The following is a 19,688-nucleotide window of genomic DNA, read 5'->3' on the forward strand; positions in this document are numbered from 1 at the left end:
CCTTGTATTTAATATAGAAAGCTACATTTGTAATTTACTGTGTCCCATCATAAGATTAAGAGTACCAAGCAAACTCATTCTGTGATCTGGAGGAAAAGGCCCCCTACCGGTTTGATGTCTCGGTGCAAGAATCCCACAGAATGGATGCTCTCAATAGACTCCAGAATCTGTCTACCCAACCGAAGAGTAGTGCTAATGGTGAATGTGCCCCGGGACTGGCTGCGGCGTAGATCCGCCAGATTCCGACCCTGTGGAAACCAAATAAACACTTTCAAGTACTGTACTAAACGTATAAGAGTAGAGAATTGCTCATTTACCATTAAAAAATGTTTTGACTGAAATAGCAAGGATTTTACCCGAATCATGAGCCTCTCACTCAAGAGAAGAGATTCTCTTAAGATAATGCATGAACATTTCAAAGAAATTTAAGAATAACCAAAGTTTTTTTTTTAACATATTATGTTTCTTTTAACTTTTTTTTTCTGAATGAAGGATTCTTTAAATTCTATAGAACTTCACAATTTTCTGAAGTTTCACACATATGATTTCATATAATGCCATAATAACCCTTTTTAAAAATCTCCTATCCCTATACTGCCCCTACCCCCACTTTCCTCTCCCCACTGGTAACCACTAGTTTGTTCTCTATATCTGTGAGTCTGCTTCTTTTTTGTTTTATTCACTAGTTTATTGTATTTTTTTAGATTCCACATATAAGTGATATCATACAGTATTTGTCTTTGTCTATTCTACATCTATAATATGTTTCTGAGTCAACATGTTTCCCTTTGTCACTGATGTTATAACAAAATATAGTCTTGATTACTTAAAAAAGATATATACACAGGGCAGTAATTCCTCATTATTGCCTAACATATTCCTATACAAACTACTTAACTTTTCTGTGTCACAGTTTCCTTATAAAATGGGGCCCATAATACCTACCTTACATTGTTTTGTAAGGATTAAACAAGATCCATGTAGTGTTTAGAATACTGTCTGGCACACACTAGGTACTCAATAAATGCTAATTACTGTTATTATAAATAAAAATGATATGAAACAAACACTCGATTACCTATAGCAGTAGATAAAAGCAATGAATTTATCTAGCTTGTGCCAGATGTATTACATTCATGACTGTATTTAGTCCCTAGCACCCTAAATAGAAGTTGTTATTCCTGTTTTACAGATGAGGAAACTGAGGCTCAGAGACTTTAAATAATGCTGACCTGTTAAGGTAAAACTGTTTTCAAATCTAAGTCTGTTTGACTAGAAAGTGTTCTTTTTCCACTGCACAGTGCTGCTCTACCCAGAAGACTCCTTATTGCATAGGTAACAAACAAGCAATCTGATGAGAAGAGCAGGCTAGGACGCTGCAGTTCCACCTCCCAAAGAATGGAAACTGGCTCCTATATTACAAGGGGATTTAAACATCCTAATCTCTCTATACCCAAAATTTTATAGTGTGTGTTTGGGATTAATACCACTAATACCATTACCTCAACTAAAGACAGTTAATTCACTTCTGAAAAAGTAATAAATTCTTAAGTGACTTAAATACCATTTAAAATAAAATATTAAATAGTAATCAAGTAATACAAGAATTGAAAAATTACAGAAAAGTCAGGAGCCTTTAATACTTCATATCCTCTTTAAAAATGTGGTTTTCCCACAGCATTAATTGGTAGTTAACTTTTTTATTATTTTTTAATGTTAGTGGAATTTATTTTATTGTTCTTTACATCCTCAGCAAATGTAAAATGACTGATAATCTAGGGCAATGAGTTTTATAATCCCATGAGAGTACCTAATAACTTTTATTAGCATTTCAATAATTTTTTTCTTCAAAAATCAGTATTTTGACTGCCAAATATATACCTAAGGTAATACTGGAACTTTATTTGTAAACAAATTCTACCATCATAAAAGTTTTTGAAAGGAAATCAATTAAAGTGTATTTACGATATTAGTAATGCTTTTTAAATTTTAAATCTTTTAAAACATAAATCTAAGGTATCAATTAACAAAATCTGAGAAGATAAAAACAAAGCTGGCAAGGGTATGGGGAAAAGAATTATTAACATGGTACATACATGCAGGTTGATCCACCAAATTATACTTCAGGGTATATATTACAGGTGATTATTATTTGTTACAGATAAAAACTAAAAACAATCTATACATCCATCAATAAATGAAATGGTTAAATAAATTATGGTTCAGTCATCTTACTGACTGTTATGCAGCCACTAAAGAAAGAGTGAACTCTCATATACCTATCCATCACCCAGAATTAACAATTATCAATTAATGGCCAATCTTGTTTCATCTGTTATCCACTCCTCCCCTCCCCCTATGCAACACACAACATCTCCCTTCCTACACACATATACTGGATTATTCTCATGTAAATTCTAACCATATCATTTCATCTACATATATTAGGCAAAGAGATGAAAATATAAAACCAAAGAAGTTACATGCCAGCAATTCTATCGCCACAAATTTGAACTGGAAATATCAGTATGAACTATGATATATTTTTTCTTTAAAAAAAAAAAAAATCCTGAACCTATCCACTTGAAAAGAATTTAAAACAATGACCAACCCAATTGCAGCAGGCACCCATAGCATCTAGATTGTCATCTCTAAATACCATTTCTCATTAAGAGGAATCAGAAAGTAAGGATGCTATCTAAGTTCCGTATTGAGGAACCAACTCATTATTCTGAAAACTTTTAAATAAAAGAATCAAACATTAGTCCTTCCCTTCTGTGTGAAATGTACCTTAGGATAACCTAATAGTTGGTGGAGTGCTTTTTAAAGAATTCCAGCTAATAAACAAAGAAGAAATTATAAAATTACAACAGTATATTTGCAACCCCCCTGAAGTAAGGAATCTAGGCAGTGATTACTAATGGGTTGATAAAACTTAAGAGAAAAATCACTGGGAACTTTATCCAGAATATGGAAACTTCTGCATGACAAATGACTCTGTTTTTATCAATGACAATACAAACAACAAAAAGAAAACTGTAAGAAAAAAAAAATGAGAGGGAACCTAAAGATTAAAAGAGGCTTAAGAGATATGTATGCACAAAATACAATGTGTGAACCTTGTCTGGACCCAGATTCAAGTAAAACAAATATAAAAAAAATAAGGGAGAGAAACAATCAAGAAAATCTAAAGATTGACTTGATAATTGATGTTATTAAGATATTACTGTGCATTATGGTTAACAGTGGGAAAAAAAGAATCCTTGACTCTTAGAAATATATATTGATATACTTACAGATAAAATATGCCTTGGATTTTCTTTGAAATCATCTGGGGAAGGAGAGGAAAGGGAGACTACACCTCAGATAAGATTGGCCATATATTGATGATTACTGAAGCTGGGTGGTGAGTACATGGATATTCATTATACTATTCGCTCTACTTTTGTTTATGTTTAATTTTTTCCACAATAATAAAAAGTTTAAAAATATATAGCAGTCCTGATGTTAGGCAATCTAGATCTATATCTGTACTGGTTACAGGATTCAAAACATTTTTTGCCCCTTCCTAGGTGATATGCTTATCACAAAATATCACCCTTTGGCTATACTAAGGATGATCATGTAAAGCCTCAATGGTGACAGGGTATCAAATGAGACCTGGCCAAGGTCTTCCTAGTAGAAATGAGAAAAGAAACATGTGTGACTGCTTGAACCCTATTAGATTTCAGACCCATTTTAATGGTAAATAGCTAGAATTTCTACAAAAGAAACAGGATTATTCCTTAAAATTTTTAACGGCAGATATTATATAATTGAATTGCCAGGAGGAAAAGACTGAAGTTAACTTCAGAACAATGAGGATTTTTAGAAAAAATTAGAAATGTCAGCGAGAAGCTGGGTCTGAGCATATAAATTTTATTAAAATATATGTGGGAAACCCCAGCAATCATCTTCAATATGTCAAATAAGAGAAAGAACCCTTGAACAGTTATAACAGCTTTAGTCTTGCCTCAAATCAAGTCAACCATAACTGTAGGGATGGGAGGTTAATGGTGGGTTAATTTTCTCATGACAGGAAAAAATACAGCATGCAAGCCAAATCGAACGGTTCTTGGATGGGTCCATAGGCGCTTGCCAAAGGTCACAAAACCCATCGTTATCTGATATACACCAGCCTCCTTAGTTCTCCCAGACTAGGAGCCTTCCCATTTCCAGAAAGTGAGATTAAGGTAAGTGCAAATAAAATAAAACCGAGTATATGCTAGGACTGAGAGAGAGACTGCAGACTAAAAAAGACTGTCCATGTTCTCCAGTCAGTAGTAGCCAAAAGACAAAAATAGTTTTATTGTGCCAAGAATATTGGCCTCAGGCTTCCATCAAGTCCTAACACCCATCAAGTTAGTCAGTCTCAGGCAAACCACAAACCTCCTTGAGCTTAAGTCTCTTCATTTGCAAAATGGGGATAAAACCTGTCCTATCCTCTTCAGGGGATATGATAAGGATCAAATAAGATGCATGATAAATCCAGAAAAAAACTATAAAATAGCATACAAAAAGTTATATTATTATTGGTCAAAGTGAAAGACAGAATGGTCCATACTAATGACCTAAAAAGATACAGGGATAGCTACTTCAAGAAACAAAACTATGCTGGCTCAAGAGTAGTGAATCACATGATTCAAAGACTTTAAGGCTACAGTCTGCAGGGAGATTAATATCTATAGATCTAAATCAAATGCTGAAGGATAGCTGAGGGAAACAAAAAAAGAAGAGGAAGAATTTAGGCCAGGATCTATGTCTCTGAAATCACTACTATGTAGCTAAGTTGAAAAAATAAAATAAAAGAACCAAATGCCTAAAACAAACTTTGCTAAAGATGAAGGGAAACCCTGAGAACCCTAAACTAGGCAGCAAAGTGAACCATGGCCTTTATTTTATTTTTTTATTATTTATTTTGGCTGTGTTGGGTCTTTGTGGCTGCAAGTGGGCTTTCTCAAGTTGGAGCGAACGCAGGCTATTCTTCATTGAGGTGCGTGGGCTTTCTCATTGTGGTGGCTTCTCTTGTTGCGGAGCATGGGCTCTATGGCACACAGGCTTCAGTAGTTGCAGCACGCAGGCTCAGTAGTTGTGGCGCACGGGCTTAGTCGCTCTGCGGCATGTGGGATCTTCCCAGACCAGGGATCGAACCCGTGTCCCCTGCATTGGCAGGCAGATTCTTAACCACTGCATCACCAGGGAAGTCCCTGAACTATGGCTTTTACACACTGATGGTGACTACAGGTTCAGAGCTCTGTGTGTGTGTGTTTGTGTGTGTGTGTGTGTGTTCATTCAGGGGCAGAGGCAGTGTCAGAGAGAATGGGATGATTTCCCTCTTCTCCTTGCTGTAGTCATTACTTCAATGCTCCCTTTCTGAATTTCTTGCATCTGCTACCCAACCCAACTTCACTTTCCATCTAAAGGATAGGGGAACAGAGCTATGTTAATGATAAAGAGAAAGAGGAATGGCATTTCTCCCCTATCTCATCTTATTCTTAAATTTTCAAGCAGTCAAGGTTGATACTCGTGAAAATGGAAAACTAGAGCCCTTAAGGTAGTGAAAGGTGGAGAAGGAAGGGACAGGGACAGGACAAAACTCATATTATATCCAGCAATCCATGTGAGGATCAAAAACTTTGCAATGATGACAATCAGTGAAGATATGCATCAACTAAATAGTTGACAGAGACAACCCTTCCAGAGACAACCCTTCCATCTTTGGAAAAATCTGTTATCAGGTCTGTTTAAATAAAGTTCCATCTGCATAGTATAAAACATTCTGAGATGATACCAAGAATGTTGTTAATTTTATTCATATCTACTATAATTAGGTACTTTGATCAAAACTGGACAATTTTAAGACACATTTTCAAAGTAACCTACCTGCAACTGCATGACCACGTAGTTGAATCGATCATTCCTCCCACAGCCAATAAATCTACAAACATGGTCTTTCCCTGGATAAAAGAAAGAAAGAAAGAAGACAGTAGAAAAGGTTATACTACAGTTTCTCTTCTTAAAAATTAATAATTTGTTTTTCTGTATAGTATTTTATGATTGAATGTAAAGGACCTATCTTAAGAACCTTAAGGACAGGAGATTAGTATTATTCAAATTTTCTACCCATCTCCCTCCATATCCTACACTGCTCTTTGTGTAGTCAAATACATGTTTACTAAATGAATAAATAAACAAATAAATGAGGGAACAAATGAATGATAATTTATTTAGGAAGGAAAGAATTAAGAGGTCATTTCAAATCAACTTGCCCAGACATGATACATCTGAAAGCACAGAAGAGCAATAAATAAGAACTATGTTAGGAATATAAACCCTGAATTTTAGATATGGTCTGCCATTCACCATTATAGACTCAGTGAGTCACTTCATCTTTCTGGGCCTTATTGATTTGGATTTGCTCAGTGGTTTTCAACCTGAGTTCCACATGTGAAATCCAAGGAGCTGCTAGTGGCTAGAATGCAGAGGGAAGCAGAGATGGAGCAGACAGAGGCTAGGGTCCTGCCCCTGATTCAGCAAAAGCAAACAGAGGTGCTAAAAGAGGATCAGGACTGGTGGATTCCAGGGCCAGAAGAGGGAATCAGGCTGGAGAACAGTGAATGAAGGGAGGGAGAACAGAATGAGATGATGCTGGAGAAACAGGCAGGCACCAAATCCAGAAGGGTCTTGGACTCCACGATAAGGAATCTGAACCATATGTATAAGTCAGTATTTTCCAACCCTGGCTGCTTATCAAAATCATCTGGGAAACTTTTTGAAAACTCCTAAACTTTATACTGATTCAGAATCTGTGGCGGAAGACACAGGATATGAGCTTTCAAAAGTTCTCTAAATGACCCAAAAGCAGACAGGCCATGGATGATTTTGAAACATCCAGGTATTTGGAAACTACTGCTGTGTAGTGAGAAGCATCTAAAAGATAAAGAAAAACACTTTAAACATTCCATTTTAGAACATCACTATGGTAGCAATGAGGAAGATCGACTATAGAGAGGTCAAATATGGAGGCAGAATGGTCACTATGCTGACAGTTACAATATCTCGAGAGAGAATAAGGGTTTGAACCTTTTTTTTGAATCTTATGTATTATAGATAGATTAAAAAATAGGATAAATCTGAGAGATACTAAAGATATAGTTTTTGACTAGAAATTGGCACAAGTAAAAGTTGTACCCAAATAAGAGAATATAGTAGGTTGCATAGATTTTAAGGGATATCAGAATGTTGAGTTTGAGGACAACCAGTTGAATTCAGTAGACAATTGTAATTTCAAGCCTGGTGCTGAGACAAAAAGCTGAACTCCAGAAATACATTGGGGAAGGATTGGTTCATGGAAGGCAGATGGAACTACAAACATAAATGGAAGATTTCCAAGTTGAAAGAATAAATAATGAGAAGAAAAGAAACCGAAGAACAGAATTCTAGAAAATGAACCATTTAAAGCATGAGCAGAAATAAAAGAGCCCATGAAGGAAACAGAGTAACAGCCTCAGAGCAAACTATGAGAAATGGATATAGATCACAGAAACCAAAGGAGAAGAGCATTTTAAGGTGGAAGTGGCCAGTGACAAATACTACTGAAAGGCTAAGAAGTGCTCATTAATATAAAAAATTAGGAAGTCGCTGGTGAGTGGAAAGGACAGAATCTAGTCTATAATGGGTTAAAGAGTAAATGGAACATGAGACAATGAGGGCAATCTTTGAATAAGCTTGCCTAGAAAGAGAGGAAGTCACAGACCAAGAGCTAGAATGACAAATTTTGATAAGACTATTAAGAAATACATCCCAACAATCAAAAAGAATTAGTCCACTGCCTGATTTAAAATATAAATACAATGCAGATTTAATTTAGTTAATAATTCCACACTTCTCTTTTGCATCTAGGTTATCACATTGTTCTCTCATTCTCTGTGCTTTTGTTGAAAAGGGCCATAACTAGCAAGAACAGGTGCAATGGGAACAATAATTCACAATGTGTACAATGTATGTATATCACTTTACATATATTTTACATATGTTTACACAACTAAGTCATCTAATAAATTGTAGTAGGAATGAAAGGATTAAAATGACCACCTATTGGTAACTTACTCTTTTCCTCAGCTTCATAGAAACAATTAAAAAATCATTTTAAAGTATTTTCTTATTATCCATTCCTCAAGATTCCACCTTCCTATCATGTAACATTTAAACGCAGCATCTCTATTACAAAGACGTTTAAATCATCTAATAACAAAAAAAGTTAACTCCTCTAGGTATGCCCTTTTTAAAATATCTTTATGATAAGTCATGTCAGAATACTATTTATCTCTTGATACTAAAACCACCCTACTTTTAAAACGATAAAAATCAAATAAACTAGACCCTTTATTGGGTAACCAAAACACAAAGTCAGTAGCAAATTTTCTAGGATTCCCTGGTACATCTTCACTGCTTTAGGTAAGAGTTTAATGAGTTCTTATCTCATACATTATAACATAGTACACTACTGATCTTATATTTTAGATATATGCAATTAATGAAACTACTTAATAAAGTTAGTTCAATAAATACGTACAAATTTTTGGAAGTGCGGAGAAACTACAATTTAACTGAAACAGTAACTCTTCACCACCACTTAGAGCAATTCTTAAAATAACTTTTATAATAACTAGTACAAACTGAGGTATCACTCCGTAAGTACAGGGACCATGTCTGTCTGTTCTGTTACCTACCCCACAGTACCTGGCAAAGAGTGAAACACCTGACTGATATTTGTGAATGAACAAATTAATAGAAATAACAATAACTAATAAAGCATGTATAATATGAAGCATACTATGCTAGGCATTATATTAATGCTTTATACGTATTTAATCCTCACAACTTAATGGCGTATTATTATTTTCCCTATTTTTCCAATGTGAAAATGGCGGCTTAGTGAGGTTAGGTACTTTGTTCAAGACCCCACAGCTGGAAAATGATGGAGCAGTTTGATTCTAGAGCCTTTGTTCTTATCCATTACGCCAGAAACAATTGAAACAGATTTTGAAGTCATGGAACACCTTGTAAATAAATATTAAAACTAAAAGATAAATAAAGACTATGACAAAACACAGACAAGAGGACCTACTATGTTCCAAAAACTAAAGTAGGCACTAGGAATACAAGATAAATTAAGTAAGATCCATGCCCTCAAGGAATTCGCAGCCCAGATATATAAACAAAAAATTGTAATACAGTATGATGAGCTCTACATTATAGACAAATTGCTGTGGACACACAGAAGATGTGAAAATTTTGTTTATGAGGCTTTTCATGAGAGTTAAATCACTAAATTTTAAATATATGAAAAGAGTATTCTAAGAGGACACAAAGTGTGAAGGATCCAAGCATATATGGAAGATAATTAATAGAGTTAACAAGGCTAGAGGGCTGGATAATAGTTAAAACGTAGGCTCAGGTGGGGGACATGCTGAGACAAGAAAAGTACACTAAAGTCTTAAATGCCACATAAAGGAATTCAGATTTGACTCATTATTAGATAATGGGTGACAGTTGGGGATGGGAGGAGGTAGTTCAAAGGTTTTCAAGCATGAAGCTACATGATTTGGCCTGTGTTTTGGAAAGGTAATGCTGTTCACCATTAGATGCTGATTTATGTAAGAGATTAAGGCAGGGAGATCAATTAGGAGGTTAAAACAACAGATGAGGTAAAAGATAAGGAAGGTTCAAATTAAAGCACTGGGAGTGAGAATTAAGCTTTCAAGTTAAGCTTTAAGAGACAGAATAGACAGATTATGGAAGAGAAGAAAGTGAAGGAAGACTTTTAGCTTAAGCTAAGTGGACAAGGTAAACTGCATTAATATAAACCAAGACAAAAGTATGAGAGAGGATAATGATTTCTGGTTTGGGGATTTTGCACTGATTTATCTATAGGACATGCAAGTTGTGTTAGAAATTTAGGGGTAGAGTTTAACAGAGGTCAACTATATAAAGTAATAGATCTGTATATTGTCAACGGAGTTGACTGACCAAAGAAGATGGATAGTTTGAGAGAACCGGGTCAACGCCAGAACACCAACATGTCACGGAAGGAAAAAGGAAATGGTGAAGGAGACTGAGAAGGAAATCTATTCATATTTTCTATTTCTTCATGAGTCAGTTTCAACAGTTTAGGTCTTTCTAGGAATTTGTCCATTTCATGTAAATTATTTAATTTTTTGTCATGTAGTCCGTAGCATTCCCTTACTATAATCCATTTTATATTTCTGTAAGGTCAGCAGAAACGCCCCCTCTTCCATTCCTGATTTTAGTAATTTATCTTCTTTTTTTTCTTGGTCTGTCTAGCTAAAGGTCTGTCAATTTTGTTCATTTTTTTAAAGAACCAATTTTTGGTTTTGTGAATTTTTCCCCATTGTTTCTGTTTTCTCTTTTATTAATTTCCACTGTAATCTTTATTATTTCCTTCCTTCTGCCTGCTTTAGGTTTAATTTGCTCTTCTTTTTCTAGTGTCATAAGGTGGTAGGTTAGGTTATTTACTGAAGATCTTTCTGGCCTCATAATATAGGTGTCTACTGCTATAAATTTCCTTCTAAGTCCTGCTTAAGCTGTACCCCATAACTTTTGGTACCTTGTGATGATTAAGTTTTAAATAAGGAATCTGTAGAAAATCACTTTTGAATCTTAGAAGGTAGGGTCATTAATGCCATATATGATGCAGGACAACCTATTATTTTTCTTTGAAGGAGACACAATACTGCTGTAAAGAAAAAAAGTTGGCTTTGAGTTAGATTTCAACTCTGCCACTTAATAATTACGGGACCTTGAGCAAATCTCGGTTTCTTCAGCAGAGCTATTGAAAAAAATTAAATGAGATAATATATTTATAAATCATTTTCTTGATTAACTATTCAGTGTTCATTCCTCCATACTAACAGCACCCAAATTTCCCTTGGGGAACGATCTTCCTCAATTGTATATCCACTGTCTCAATGAGTCTGATTCACTCTCAGGCAAGGCTGGGCATTAATTGCTCTAAGCCAATCAGAATAGTCTAGAAATTGAGATCACTTTGATGATGGAAAGAAAACTAGATATTCAAGACTTAAGATAATCAATGCATGATATTACTCTAACAAGTATAATTGTTTCAGGGATGTTCTAATCAGAGCAAAACTCAATACCTTCATATAATTATGAGAAGCGATGTTATATTTAAAGAGAAAGAATATAGCCCCCTTTCAGTTGCTATGGGCAATCGTCTCTCAACTGTGAAAGAAACCAACATGAAGATAAAGTTCACAATATGGAAAAGATAATCACAGGAAAAAAGAGCATCGAATGGATAGCCACATACAAAAGAATGAAAAGTAGACCCTATCTTATACCATATATAAAAATCAACTATCAAACATCAACAATCAACAATCCATCAAAATGGATTAAGGACTTGACCATAAGACCTGAAACCATAAAACTCATGGAAGAAAACACAAGGGGTAATAAGTTCCCTGACATCAGCCTTGGCAATGATTTTCTTGGACTTGACAACAAGGTCAAAGATGACAAATGCAAAAATAAACAAGTGGGATTACACTAAATCAAAAAGTTTCTGCACAGCAAAGGAAACCATCAAAATATAACTAAAGCATATCCCACCTCTGAATCTTTCAGCTTGGTGTGGAGGAAAAGTGCATGTGCTCAAGACTGCTTGAGTTAAATATCAACTTTTTCACTTGCTAGTTTGTTACTTAACCTCTACAAGCCACATGAAGAGTAAGATAGCACTTACCTCAAAGAGTTACTGCACAAGTGAAATCAGAAGTGTGTCTAATCCTTAATATACTGCCTGGTACATAATAAATGCTCAATATATGCTCCCTATTACTATCATCAAAGCTTAGTGATTATGAGCACTAATTTTGGAAGGAGACAGATATAAGTTCAAATCTTGGCTCTACTGACCAGGCTCACCTAGCATGTGCCTCTCTTTGGCACCATCCATTCTGTCGAATCTGACTGTACTTCAGTGGACCAGGCCAAACATGTCCCATAGTGTCACTGCCCACACCCTATTCATAGGATATCTCCCCCAAATAACTGTTTTTATCATTTGCCTGCTCAAGAGACCATAAACAATAATGCCTGAAGAAATAAGATTAAAATGGTGAGCCTGGAATTCAAGATTCATTCTACATTACTTATCAAACCTCATTTCCTTCAGTTTAACAAGAATTATACACTCTGAAGTCTGTTTCTTTTTTATTGTCCCTCACAAATGTTCTACCTCATTTTTTGCTCACATTTATTTCCCTCAACCTTGCCTCCTCAAATCAAATACAGCTCTTAAAACCTAAATATCCCTGTAGGAGGTAATATTAACGAATTAATACTCAGGATTAGATTTTCAGATATTTAGCAAGTTAGTCACCTAGCCAGGCACTGAGGGGGAAAAAATAAACAAGACAATTAAAATAAGAGTTTCCTAGAGACAAATAAGAGCAGCAGAATCTGGTGCACAGATGGAACTAGAGAAAGAAGAGAAGTCAGCAAGGCAGCACTGACCACTAGGAATCATAGGTTGTTGACCACAAGAAAACACAGGATGGAAATATATCAACAAACCAATTTTAACTTTCTGCTTATGTGTCTCCTCTTAGAAATCTGCTAAAAGACAAAAGGAATCCTGAACATACAAACCAGATCTTTACCAACCACTCAAAATATCACCACTAAGGCTTTTTCTTAAATCTTCTAGCTCTTGACCACTCTAACCCTACAGGGAATGCTTGTGGACTATCAGCAAGCTCTGTACAAAAGAGAAATAATCAGTGATATCTCCACCCAAAAAAGACAGTAAGAAGTAGACTTAATTTAGATAGACAGATAATATCTAAAGATATTATAGGCAAAGTAGGACCTTGCTAGTTAAACACAGGTTTTAACTGTGATATAAGAAAGGATTTCTATTCATCTAAGGCTCTTTTTTTTCTCAAAGGAAGAGGTATGCTATATGCTTAACTAAATACACATAACCTAAAGAATCTTTTTGTTCTTACAATTTCAGATGATCATCTACTACTCTTGCTTTCAATTCAAGAGCTTAAAACTATGGTAGGTAGTGGTTTGGTGGTCAACATCCCAGTGTTAAATATTAATAAGAGTAAAACGTCATGCAAAAGGCAAGTAATTTTACATAACTTGCTGCTAGAGGAAAGTAAATCAATCAAAATGGGCATCAATTATTTTTCTTTTTAAATAAAAGAAGCCATTTAGTAATAAAGTGAAAACCTGAACTAAAAGTATCCCTAACCCACTAAATGGGGATGTTCTGGAATTCAAAGAACAAATTACAAGTCAATTACAAATTAGCAAATAAGGGGATTCTGCAAAGCTGGACAATAATTAGACTGCTAAAGATACAACAAAATTAGCTTCCTTATCCATCTATCATTTACTCCTCATATTTACCCACTCCTCACCAAAAACAAACAAACCATATCTACCCTAATAATAACTCATGAAATATCCACACCAATGGGAGATAGAAAAGTATAAGGCTAGGTCCCTTCCTCAAAGAATTTACAATCTTGTTAGAAGCAATAAATGTATTACAAGACCAATATAGGCATACAAGATCAAATTATAGCTTATAAAAATGAAGAATAAGCATTACAGAGAAAGCAAGAGATTAGATTAGAATACATCATAGAGCCTGGAGCTTGACTGAGTTAACTTGACAGTGATACCAAAAGAAGGAAGGGTGTCTTCTAAGCCAAGTCCCTAGGAAAAATAATTCAGCCAAGGAGTCTAAGGAATAAAGGCTCCTATCAGCATTCATAAGGATGCCCATCTAACAATCCTTTAGGTTCTAAGTAGCTCACCAGGAGCTAAAGGCAGAAGAAAGTTTCCAAACTCTTCAGTCTAGATAACCATCACAGGGAATTTCATCATTTAAACAAGACTATCCTATCACAATGGCCAATTTAAAACTAGCAGGCTTTTATGATTAGAATGAAAAAAAGAGCATGATTTCCTCACCCTATCTATTTTTAAAATGTACTAAACTATTACGAAAATATGTTTTAAAAAAGAGAGAAAAGATAAAGAATTAGGAGACCACTACAAGAGGCCCAATATCTGCATAACAGGTAGGTGCTCCAGAAGAGAAGACAGATAAAATAAACGGGTGGAAACCACCAACAAAATAATTCAAGAAAATTTCCCAAGAAAAACTTTAAGATTGCAAGTTTCAATAAAGGACACAGCCTGGCTTACTAAATGAAAATACACAAATGGCACAACACTGGAGAAAAAGAAAAAAACAAGTTGCCAAAGTAACAAGAATCACAATGGGAATTACCTTTCTCAACCACTACAGTGAGTCTGAAGACAAATTTCTGAGGCAAAATTATTTTCAATCCAGAATTCTATATCCAGCCAGTGTTTTTTAACATCAGGGTAGATATGCAAGAGAGGTCTCAAAAATATATCTCCCATGCACCCTTTACTCAGGAAGTTAGTAGAGGGGTGCTTCACTAAAATGAGAATAAACGAAAAAGAGAAAGGGATTCAACAAGGCATACAATATAAAAGAGAAGCAAGGGGAGTCCCCAAGAAGACACTGCAGGGTGATCCAAGGACAACAGCTGTGAATATAGAAAATAACCAGGCCTAACTGGAGCAGACTAGGAGGTTCCTGAAGTGATTTCCCTAAGAAGAAGAAATTAAGAATTGTTGTGTTTATCAGTAATTCATTCTTTTTTTAATTACAGAATAGTATTCCATTGTATGGATATATCACAGTTGATTTAGCCATTCACTCTTTGAAGGACATATTTTTGGTAATTAAGAATAAAGCTAATATAAATATTTATGTATATGTTTCTGTATGAATGTAAATTTTCATTTCTTTAGGTTAAATGCCTATGAGTGGGACTGCTGGGTCACAGAGTGAATCCATATTGAACATATGGTAAGTATATGTTTAATTGTTTTCCAGAGGAGCTGTATCGATTTGCATCCCCTCCAGCAAGGTATGAGGGTTCCAGTTGCTCTATGTCCTTGTCAGCACTTGGTATTGTCAAAAGTTTTATACTATTTTAATAGATGTGCAGCAGGAATTCACCATGACTTTAATTTGCATTCCCCTAATGGCTAGTTATGTTAAACATCTTTTGCTGAGCTGATTTTCCACTCTATATCCTCTCTGCCAAAGCCCATTAAAGATTTTTAATTAGATTGTTTTCTTACTGTTGAGTTTTCAGAGTTTTTACATATTCTGAATATAAGTCCTTTGCAGGTACGTGATTTGCAAATATTTTCTCCCAGTCTATAATCTGTCTTTTCATTCTCTTAACAGTGTCTTTCACAAGCAAAGCTTTTAATTTGATTCAGTCCAATTCATCAGTTCTTTCTTTTATCAATCATGATTTTGGTATCATGTGAAAGAACTTCTTGCTTACACCAGCTCACAAAGATTTTCTATGTTTGCTTCTGAAAGCTGTATAGCTTTATATTTCACATTTAGATGTGGTACATTTTATTTTGTTTATTTATTTATTTTTGAGATATAATAACTGACATTTATTTAGTGCTCAGGACATGTAAACATCTCATTTAATCCTCATGGTGGTTCTGAGGTTGTTAAGACAATATCAAATTCCAGTTCAAAATTCCAGTTCAGAAGCAATAATCAGGACAAATATTGTATTATTATCAGAGACAATTTCAAATGAAAATATAACTTTCACAGATGAATATGCATCAAATAGTACTGAATCAAAATATAAAGTAAAAATTACAAGTACAAGAAGAAATGAGAGGGCTTCCCTGGTGGCACAGTGGTTAAGAATCTGCCTGCCAATGCAGGGGACACGAGTTCGAGCCCTGGTCTGGGAAGATGATGTGAAGTACATTTTAAGTTTATTTTTGTATAATGTGTGTGGTTTAGGTCAAGGTTCACTATTTTTGTATTTGGATGTCCAATTGTTCCAACACCGCTTATCAAAAGTGCTATTCTTTTTCCACTTGCAACTTTGGCCATATTTGTGTGAGTCTATTTCTAGAATCTATTCTATTTAATTGATCTATATGTCTATCCCTTTGCCAATATCACAGTCTTGATTGTGGTAGCTTTGTACTAAGTTTTAAAATCATGTAGTTTGATTTTTCCAACATTTTTCTTTTTCAAAATTCTTTTGGTTATTTTAGGTCCTTTGCCTTTCTATACAAATTCTAAAATTGGTTTCTCTATAACTACAAACAGTGCTGCTGGGATTCTTGCTGTTGTTGTTGTTGTTATTGCTTTAAATCTATAAATCAACTTGAGGAGAATCAACATCTTAACTATAGTGAATCTTCCAATTCATGAATACATGTCTCTCCATTTATTTAAATTTTCTTTTTTTTTAAATCAGGGTTTTACAGTTTTCAGCACAGAGATCTCATACATATTTTGCTACATTTATACCTAATTCTTTCATTTTGGGAGAGCTACTATAAATGGATATTTTTAAAATTCAGTTTTCAATTGTTTATTGCTAGTATACAGAAATATGATTACTTTTTGTGGGCTGACCTTGAACCACTTGCTAAACTCATTTATTGTAGGAATTTTTTTGTGGATTCCTTGGGATTTTCTACATATACAATCATGCCATCTGCAGAGACAGTTTTATTTCTTCCTTTCCAATCAGTATGCCATTATTTCTTCAAATATTTTTGCCACACCACAACCATTCTCTTCACATTCTGGGTCTCTGATGACACAAATGTTAGATCTTATGATAATCTCAAGGTTTCTGAAGCTGCTTATTTATTTATTTTTAACTTTTTTTCTCTATTCTTCAAATTGGATTTTTATTTATCTATTTTTAAGTTCACTGACCTATTCATCTGTTATATCCTCTCTGCTACCGAGCCCATCCAGTGAGTTTTTTTTTTTTATTTAATTTATTTATTTATTTATTTTTGGCTGTGTTGGGTCTTAGTTTCTGTGCGAGGGCTTTCTCCAGTTGCAGCAAGCGGGGGCCACTCTTCATCGCGGTGCGCGGGCCTCTCACTATCGTGGCCTCTCTTGTTGTGGAGCACGGGCTCCAGACGCGCAGGTTCAGTAATCGTGGCTCACGGGCCTAGTTGCTCCGCGGCATGTGGGATCTTCCCAGACCAGGGCTCGAACCCATGTCCCCTGCATGGGCAGGCAGATTCTCAACCACTGCACCACCAGGGAAGCCCCATCCAGTGAGTTTTTCACTTCCATTATTGTATTTCTCTGTTCTAAAATTTCCATTTAGTTCTTCTTTATATCTTCTATTTCTTTGCTGGGACTTTCTATCTTCCCACTCATTCCTGGAATATGGTCGTAACAGCTGATTTTAAAAGTCTTTTTTTTTTTTTTTAATAAATTTATTCATTTATTTATTTATTTTGGCTGTGTTGGGTCTTCATTTCCGTGCGAGGGCTTTCTCTAGTTGCGGCGAGCGGGGGCCACTCCTCATCGCGGTGCGCGGGCCTCTCACTATCGCGGCCCCTCTTGTTGCGGAGCACAGGCTCCAGACGCGCAGGCTCAGTAGTGTGGGTCACGGGCCCAGTTGCTCCGCGGCACGTGGGATCCTCCCAGACCAGGGCTCGAACCCGTGTCCCCTGCACTGGTAGGCGGACTCTCCACCACTGCACCACCAGGGAAGCCCTAAAAGTCTTTTTGAGATAATTTTAACATCTGTGATCCTGGCACTGGCATCTGTTTTCTGTCTTTTCCCATGTGAGTTCAGATTTCACTGGTTCTTTTTAAGCTGAGTAATTCAAGATTGTATTCTGGACATTCTGAATATTATCTTGTGAGAATCTGAGTCTTATTTAAGTTCCACCAAGAATGTTGGTGTTTTTGTTTTAGCCAGTAATTGACCCAGTTGGGTTCACACTTCAAGTCTGACCATCCTTCTGCAGGCTGCATTTCCAATTTCAGTTCAGTTTGCAAAGCCTTTGTAGTCATACTGAATGTGTTCCATAATCGTCCCACGCAGTGTCCAGTTTGGGGCTTGGGGGTGGTCTATCCCATAATTCAGTCTTCAATGTTTTTGTATGCTGTTTAGGATCACACCCATGCACGCACAGCTTGGAAGTCAACTCAGAAGTCCGTGAGCAACTTTAAGTGATCAGTTTCCCAAGCTCCTCATTCTCCTGCAATCTTTTGGTTTCCTGGGGCTTCCCTTTTTCAGCCTTCCAGCAGAAAGCTGGGGCTTCATTAACCCCATTCTGCCATGTACTTCCTGTAACTGTGCCCACATCAGGGCCAAGCAACAGAAGAGCAGAGGGAGAAGAAAAGCAATGGGATTTGGAAGGTTCCCTTCCCTCTGAGATTTAGGCTCCTGCCTACCCCATTGACGTCACTGCAGCTACTGCTCAGGATTGCTTGAGGCCCTGGGGGCAAGAGAATGAAGAAAAGGGGGAAAAAAAAAGAAAAAAGAGAAGATGTGGGATTGCCACATTTTCTCTGAATATTAGGAGACCCCTTTCCTGCTCCTTGAGTCAGAACTAGAGGGCTTCTCGTGGTGCTTTTTCTGTCCGTGTTAATAATGTTCACGTCCAAGTTTCAGGATACATTAAGTTCAGGCTGGGGCATACTGGAAGAAAAAAAAAATGGTAAACTCACCGCCGGTTCAGTAGTACTTTGAATTCTGGTCTTCTTCCCCAATCTGCCTCCTACTATTTATTTTTCAGAGTCCTCAAATAGCCACTCCAAGCATTCTGTCCAGGTTTTACAGCTGCATTCAGTGGGAGAGACAGGGTGAAGTGTGCTTACTCCATCTTATCTGGAACCAGAACCTGGACTACTGCTTTTCATAACAAATTTTGTAGAACTGATTGACTAAACTATTTGTTAAATTTGGTTATAAGAAATTAAAATTTAAAAATAAATAAATCCTGTAATAACCTTATTGAGGAAAAGGGAACAAGCAAGCTAATAGGATCACATTTTTTTAAGCATATATATGTTTGGAAATTAAATGCTTAGGAAAAAAGTAAAGTTCTTAATTGTACTGTGCTTTACTTCTTTAAATCTTATTCTACCTGTGGATTTTTATAAATAACTGAGACTAAGTACTTATCCAAAGTATGAGACAGAGGAAGCCAATTGCAGATGAGAAGCTATAAACTGTTTAAGAAATTGAAAAAAAGTTCAGGATGACCAACACTCTGAGTGTAAGCACAACAGTTTCAAGAAATGAGGCTAGAGAAGCAGGCAGGCATCAGTTCAAGGTTTTGTATGCCATGTTAATCTAAGGTGGGTGGATTTACCTGAGTAAAGGAAGGCCCTGAAGTGTTTTAGCAATGGTCAGGGGGTGACATGATCCGATTGGTATTTTTGAAGGATCACTCCTCTGCAGAACATAAAGGGGCATAGAAAATGAGTCTTACTGTCTGAATCTAAAGGGTCACATCAAGTTGCAGGACAGTATATACTAGTATGATTCCACACGTGGTTGGGGGTTATGGGTAGGGAGGGAGATTTTATACACACACACACACACAGGCACACACATAATATTATTATACACATCTTATATAATCACATGATTATATATCCAAATATGTCCATAAATCATAAGATTATATGAATTTATATCTGATTATGATTCTATATAATT

General features: G+C 35.8%; 1 protein-coding gene across 6 annotated transcripts in view; it reads right to left on the bottom strand.

Moving 5' to 3' along the window:
* TTBK2 (tau tubulin kinase 2) overlaps positions 1-19,688 on the bottom strand; it is a 149,651-nt gene that overhangs the window by 70,170 nt on the left and 59,793 nt on the right. For 4 of the 6 annotated variants that reach the window (XM_068550245.1, XM_068550235.1, XM_068550226.1 and 1 more), the window contains 2 exons: positions 5,923-5,996; positions 108-248 (listed from right to left, as the gene is read on the bottom strand). In XM_068550245.1, coding sequence (XP_068406346.1) covers positions 108-248; positions 5,923-5,996 — 215 coding nt within the window. Of the gene's footprint in view, positions 1-107; positions 249-5,922; positions 5,997-15,291; positions 15,314-18,691; positions 18,792-19,688 lie in introns of those variants that run through there. The other 2 variants (XM_068550262.1, XM_068550272.1) reach the window with 2 other exon arrangements.

This window comes from Eschrichtius robustus, chromosome 1 (assembly GCF_028021215.1).
Source record: "Eschrichtius robustus isolate mEscRob2 chromosome 1, mEscRob2.pri, whole genome shotgun sequence".
In the NCBI taxonomy this organism is placed as follows: domain Eukaryota; kingdom Metazoa; phylum Chordata; class Mammalia; order Artiodactyla; family Eschrichtiidae; genus Eschrichtius; species Eschrichtius robustus.